Source organism: Peromyscus eremicus, chromosome 4, assembly GCF_949786415.1.
Source record: "Peromyscus eremicus chromosome 4, PerEre_H2_v1, whole genome shotgun sequence".
In the NCBI taxonomy this organism is placed as follows: domain Eukaryota; kingdom Metazoa; phylum Chordata; class Mammalia; order Rodentia; family Cricetidae; genus Peromyscus; species Peromyscus eremicus.
Genome location: NC_081419.1, coordinates 77,584,028 through 77,591,133, shown reverse-complemented (window position 1 = coordinate 77,591,133; position 7,106 = coordinate 77,584,028). Strand labels below are relative to the sequence as shown.

At 47.1% G+C, this 7,106-nt stretch overlaps 1 protein-coding gene across 4 annotated transcripts in view; it reads left to right on the top strand.

Moving 5' to 3' along the window:
* The first annotated feature begins 3,556 nt into the window (after positions 1-3,556).
* Positions 3,557-7,106, top strand: part of Cd44 (CD44 molecule (Indian blood group)) — an 87,891-nt gene continuing 84,341 nt past the window's right edge. Inside the window, exon 1 of one of the 4 annotated variants that reach the window (XM_059261011.1) lies at positions 3,557-3,816. In XM_059261011.1, the coding sequence (XP_059116994.1) occupies positions 3,744-3,816 (73 nt within the window). In that variant the 5' untranslated portion in view covers positions 3,557-3,743. The remainder of the gene's footprint in view (positions 3,817-7,106) is intronic. The other 3 variants (XM_059261012.1, XM_059261009.1, XM_059261010.1) reach the window with 3 other exon arrangements.

Sequence of the window (7,106 nt, the reverse complement as noted above, 5' to 3'; positions counted from 1 at the left end):
TTGAAAAGGGGGATGACAGGGGGCTCAGAGATAATCCAGGAATTCCCAAGGACTAGCCTGACTCAGTAAGTCTATTATTGAAAATGAGTCATTTGTGGCACCGAGGCAAGCGGTCTCAGCCCCTCACTGAGCTATCGGGAAGAGACAGCAAGCCCTTCCCCCCTGGGAAAAGAATCCTAATAATAATTTCTAGCGAATTTGCATGTCTCTCTACAGCTTGCAAAGCCTTTTCAGTCAGCTCCCCCTTTTCTCCCACCACGCACCTTCGGGCAGTATTGTTTACTGAACTAATCACAAAAGAGTCCAGCTGGGCGGGGTCTGAGGTTATCTAGTTTGGTGTTTTTCATTTTTTTTTTAAGAGTAAAATTTTTGTCAAAATGAACTCTCTGATGGTATTCTAACTTATAAAAATGACCATGTGGAATTTCTACTGTAGGACGAGAACAAGGTAGGACGAGAACAAGCTCACTGTGAATCCTCAGCTTTAGACTCTACATCCTTTTCTGAGGGGCTCCCAAAGGAACCCCCAGGATCCACAAAAACAAACATCATTCCTGGTGACTACCTATTTCTCTCCGCACCTCCAAAGAAAATCTTCCCTGTCCATAGTTCAGCAGACGCACTAGGATGTTTATCCAAATGGTGGGCCTTTAGAATCTGAAGTAAATGGTCTCTGGGTCACAAGCAGCAGGGTGGCCTGCTCTTCCCAGCTACTAGCAGAGTCTAATGCACTTGGCATTCAGATGAGGCCAGGAGGTACCTTCTTCATCTCAGAAAGACAGATCCTTGAGTCATGCCCCGCCAGCCACAGACTGGCCAGGGAACTGGTTCAGTGATTTTGCAGATCCATCACTGTCTCTGAGAACGCTAGTGTAAGGCTCTCTCTAACTGTAAAACCTACAAGGAAGTTGTGAAGGGGGCATAATACTGTGAATTAACTAAATGCCATCTAACTGCACCTGCATGTGGATAAACAGTATGTTTGATGCTGTGTGTATTTCCATGTAAAAATCATTTAAAAACTTAGAGTGGCTCTTGGTTTTCTACAGGATCAAGTTCAAAGTTCCTTGTCATCTGCAGCATAGCCCCTGCAGACCTCTCTAGTCATCTGTCCTGCGGTACCCCATTCAGTCTCTACGTCTGATCTAGTATTCAAGCTGTTCCAGTCCATCTATGTATATGCATGTGTACGAACATACACGAATATACTTATCTAGAGTTTAAGAGATGCAGGACTTTCAAAGTCATTCCCTTCTCATCAATTCTATGAAGTGAATACTATTATTAAGCCCATTTTACACTTGGGGAAATGGAGGCACATAAAAGCTCCTTACCTATCTTGATGCCATAAAGTAGTAAGCAACCAGAACAGGACTAAGATTAAGTATTCTAGTCTTGAATCCCAGCTATTCCTTGACAGGAAAACTCCCTATGGGTGACATGTCCCTTCAGTTTCTCAAGAATTCCTTCTCTTTCTACATTTGGCTCAAGTATTGCCTCTCTTGGGATGTCTCATTGGAGTTCCCCCCCAAAATTATGATTTCCTTCTTCATATTGCAGGGCTAGTGGTATCCTAAACACACACACACACACACACACACACACACACACACACACACACACACACTCCATTCCTCATCAGCAGGATATCACTCCCAGAACACCCAAACTTCATACTAAACCTTTTGCTGATGAGTTCTCTTACGTAAAATGATCCAGAATTTACATATAAGCCACACATATTCTTCTATTCTCTGCTAGATAACTTGTAGTACCTAACACAATGGAATGTTGTGTATTATGTATGTGATGCATAGATGTTAAACTGTGTAATGAAAAAAAATAATGAAAAGCAAAATGCTTGTAGTTACTTGGAACAAAATGCAATTCTTATGAATATTTTAATCTATAGATGTTGAATTATTTTCTAAGCATTGTGACAGTTATTAATTGTGTGTGTGTGTGTGTGTGTGTGTGTGTGTGTGTATTTATGCCATGGTATACATGTGAAGGATAGAGGACTACTTGAGTGAGTCATCATGTGGGTTCTAAGGATGGAACTTGGGTCATGTGCTTGGTATTAAGCACATTACCACTGAGCCATCTTTCCAGTCCTGGCCGTATTTTATAGTATATTTCTTCTTGTAGGCAGCAGCTGGCTTGTGACTGTAAGCTAGTGCCTGGGAACAAACCAGGTTTGGTTTATCTTGCTACCCTTGGGCACTTGTTACATGTTTGATGAAACAATGGACAGACAGGTGGCTGGGTGTATTTCCCTCATTTTTTTCCACTTTCTTTCAATAAATCCCACTTTCCTTCAGAAATTCTGGCATGATTCCTCCAGGGTCCGGCCACGGGTACGTTTTCCATGTGTCTCATTCGGCAAGAAGTCCACTCAGCTTTACTTTCAGTAGTTCACATTAAAAATAAACACTGCTTTTGATGTCCAAATTGTAACTCACAGGATATTAGAGAAGATAGGGAATTGTGATTTAAAATATGATTTTTCCTGTTTTCAACCTTGAAATGTCTCCCTTGAAGAAAATGGCAATTGTACATCCTTCTCTGAGATTTATCAGGTAAGACATAAAGGGGGAGGGTATTAAAGTTTGTAGAGAAGGAGCATAGATGCAAACAAGAAAGAAGTGGTAAATGTGTAAGTAGATATGAGGATAGATAAAATTATGGAAGGGGAATGTGTACATGTATCACCATGTTGGAGGATGGATTGGGAATATGATGGAGGGATGTTAGCTTAGGAGAGCTGGGAAAAAGATTTATGGAATGGTAAATGAAAAGTTGTACAGATGAATGAATGTACATAGATAGAGTATGGCTAGGTTAGTGCATATATAGGAAGATGGGTGGACAGGGGAATAAATGGATGGGTGTGTGAGTCCTAGAAGGATGTAAAGAATTGGTAAATCAGTAGATATTTGAGAGCATGAAAGAAGTGTGTTGGTGGGTGGGTGGAAGGATAGCGGTACCATCCTGGGAAAGGAGGCTGACAGCATGGACAAATAGAGTCAGATGGGATTCCCAGAGCTGGCCATCACTAGGTCTCCCTGAGCAAAGATCCACTGAGCATTTTGGACTTTTCTCAGAGGGAAAGAGGAATGGGCACTCCCACAAATTCCCCTCTTTCCAATCCCCAGCCTGGTCTGGAAGGCACCATCCTTCCAACGTTATCTTCTTCTGGTCTCAGCTCCTCCCTAGGATATGTCCAGCTTCCTGGGAAACCCAGACAGTCGTTCCCAAGCCAGGTTCCCAGAAGTTTAGCTGCAAAGGAGAGGCCTGAGGCTGAACACGGAGGAGTGAGGTCACAGGACCCAGTCATGCTCCTTGTCGCAGGCTGTGCTCGCAAAACGCAGGGGGGCTCGCCAGAGAAGGAAACCTGTGGAGTAGCCTGGCGGGTGGGACGTGGGCAGACAGGGGCGGCAGTAATTCTCAGCTGCCGGGGAGAGCAGGGCTTAGGAGCAGCCGCGAAAGCAGGCTGGTGTGTCTTTAAACCTCCCGTTGGCTGCTTAGTCACAGCCCCCCTCGCTTTGGGTGTGTCCTTCGCGCGCTCCCTCCCTCTTAGGTCACTCTTTCAAAGCCTGGAATAAAAACCGCAGCCAACTTCCGAGGCGGTCTCATTGCCCAGCGGCCCCCAGCCTGTGACAGGTTCCATTCATCCTCCTTGCCCCGTTCTCCGCGACCCTCTTTAAGAGGCGACTAGATCCCTGGGTTCCATCCCGCACACCATGGACAAGTTTTGGTGGCAAGCAGCTTGGGGACTCTGCCTCTTGCAGCTGAGCCTGGCGCAGCAGCAGATCGGTGAGTGGCCCCTAGCCGGGGCGGCGGGATGCGAACGTCGAGTGTGGGAGGACTCCCCCAGGATGCCCCTGGGTTGAATCGTCCCGGGAGGGAATACAGTGAAGCGGGCTCAGCAAAGCAAAGCTGGGTTTCGGGGCTATGCTGTTGGAGAGAGTTTGTTCTTGGGAAGCGCCGCTTTGGTGAAAGGAAAAGAGAAAGGGAGAAGAAAGTTGGCTGGGCAGGTTGCCCACCGCAGATTTTGGGCGAGGTCGCTGGCGCTTGCCGGAGCACATGGCGCAAAAGTAACTGTACTCTTGGATGCACGCTGCCGGTGTCCGGACTTACAGGCTCTGGTGCCCTAAGGCTCCCCAGCACCGCTGGGCTTGCCGTGGGCGTGCATCAGAGCAGATCCCGGGACTGGGGCAGAACTGGAGCAGGGACCTGTTGAGCAGTCCTCAAGGTGGCTACAGAGCTGCAAGCCAAAGAGCTGGCAATGAGCTTTTCGGAAAGGTGCCCCGGAAAGCTGAAGTGAGTCCCAGGCTTAGCCTGGTTTTCTGTGCCCTTACCGTCTGATTCCGTCACCAGCTGCTTTAGCTTGTGGGAGCTTGAACCGGTTCTGTGTTGAGGCTTTGAGCGCCCAAGAGGTTCCAGCCTGGGCCAAGGAGAACACATAACAGAAACAATGATTAGACCAGTGTCCAGTGCTTGCAGCCCCCTGGTTCTGCCAGTCTGGGCAAAGTCAGAAGGCAACACGGTTCATACTCGCTGCCTGGCAGCTTCAGAGCAAGAGGGGACCTGTATCAGGGTAACACACGAACTTTAGTGAAGAGACCTTAATATCCTATCTAAATAAGGTTGGTGACTTTGGTGGCTGTGGCGGGGAGGAGTTGGGGTCAGGTATTCCGTATGGCTCAATTCCAAGCATTCCCTTCCTTTGTCTATATATGAACAGATAATTCCACGATGGCTTTGTTTAGCACCAGCATGGTTGAGTTTTCTTTTAAGAAGTGCCAGCTAGGTCGTTAAGTCAGCTCAGCCTACAGTGAGTTCCTCTCAGCAAGAATTTATTAAACCTAGTTGGGTGGGGGTGTCAACTTGGGTATTTTACACATGCTAGATGGAGATCATAAATTTTGAATTCTGATGCAGAAGTAATATAAATAATAATAATAAGAATAGCAACATGACTCTATTGTCCATTTACTGTACCCCTTTACTGTGCCAGGCTCTGTGTTAGGTATTTTACCCATGCTATCATATTTTTATTCTCGTGGTGATTAAGTGAGAAGTGTCCACTATCAAAACACTTTTTGTTTTTAACAGTAGGGAAACAGCGGCTGGGAGAGTTTAGGTGATTTCTAGTATTCACATAGCAAGGCGTGCTGGGTGTGAACTCAGGTTCATTAAGTTCCATAGCTTAGGCTGTCATGAGATATCTGAATGTATGTGCTGGACAAAGCCAATAAGACTTAAGGGGAAAGAGGCGTTCTGGCCAGTGGAGGCGTTCAAAGGGAACCAGAGCTCCAAGGGGCCCTTGGAAAGCAGAAACATCCAGGATGGGTGGGGGAAGGGCAGGGAGAGCCCTGGACGTGGCCTCTGAGGAGAGGAGAAAGGTTCAACACCCACATCTTTGGCTGTGGCTGAGGAGTTGAGTGCCTGTATTTTTCCTAGCCTGTCCCGGGGCTATTCTAAAAAGTCTACTCCTAGGTCTTTGGTTCCCTTCTGACCCCCGGGGGAGTCAGGTCCGTGAGATCAGAAGGTCCTCTCCTTCCTTGGGGTTTTCACCTTCCTGTTGTATACTGTGGCACCAGGAGAAGCAGGGCGGAGAGCCAGTAGTAGTGACTGCCTGGGTCTGGCTTTCATGCCCTTGGAAAGTGGTTGGAAAGGAACTGAGACTCGGAAATGAGATGTGACTTAGAGGATGTGGGCCTGGGTAGGCAGAGGGGAAGGAGAAAGGGCGGAGAAGAGAGACATCACAGTTGCCCCACTCTGGGAGCGACTGGTTTTGGAAGATGAGGAAGCTTTGAGAGCAGGCAAAGTTTCAGAGGGCAGAAGTGGAGTGACAGGAGAGCCTGTCCGAGGTTGTATCAGACGTCAAAAGGAAGTGTCCCTAGAGAGGCAAGCAGCGCCAGGTATCCTGTGCAGTGGGGAGAAAGTGTGGCCGGGGTGGAAGGCAGAGGGAAGGAGTCTCCATAAGCACGTGTCCTTTCCTCCATAGCCAGAGAGCACTGCTAGGAAATTACACCTCCATTGTTGAGAAAGAGGGGAGCATCTGAGAGTCTTGGGGCTTAGGGGCAGCAGGCGTCTTTCTGCTGACTCAGAACATTCCAGAATCCTCTTTCCACTGGCAGTTAGAGCCCTGGCTGAGTCTTCCCATTTGAAGAAATAAGGAAGCCAACTCCATCCTGGCTGAAGTTAGTCTTGATTCATTCGGTTATTCCCCGGCACACATAAGGACATCTACTTCCTCCCAAAGCAGTGATGAGTTGATGTGGCGGAGACGCTGGCAGCTGAGGGAAAAGTTTCTATTTTCTGTCAACTTCCCCCTACACAGGAGGGGATGCTGGAACACATGAAATTCCTGGTCTATGACAGATCTCCTCCCATTCATTCCAGAAAAATGCCCTGATTCACTGTCATAGACTCAGAGATGGGGACTTTAAAGATCATTTAGGAAAAAAAAAAAAAAAAACCCTCCTTTTTCCCAAGAGGAAGCAGACCATGGGAGACAGGGATTGGTGATTTCCCCTCTATGTTAGGGTATGAGGACACCCCTGAAACACTCTAGTCTCTGGAGGACTGAAGGGGTCCCACCCTCTCCCCTGCAGAGCAGAGGAGGAGGGTGTGGCCAATTGGGGGTGTGGCATAATATTGTTTTAGTACCTTCAGTACTACCTAACACACTCACCACAGTCCTATATTTTATGGCTCAGTATACCCAGTTTAAGAATAATGATCATTGTTATCTTCCCTTAAAGGAAATGGATGCTCAAGACAGTTCCACCTTGTTTTAGGGCTTCTGAGGCCTCCTGCGCATCACTGAAAAGCTAGGAGTACCCATTTTAAAATCATGGCATGTTGCTATTGCCATTTAGCATATGAAGTCCTTAAGAAGCACCACCCACTGCTCAGATTCAGTTGGAGTTTAGTGGTAGGTTTTCTTACATAGCCTTGCAATAGCCACTCACATTAGTACTTTCCTAACACCATTTTCTTGATAAAGATATAGAAGCTCAGAGATAATGGGACTCACCCAAGGACACAGGGGTAGAATTGGGGTGCCCCATCATCTAATATCACCCATCACAACC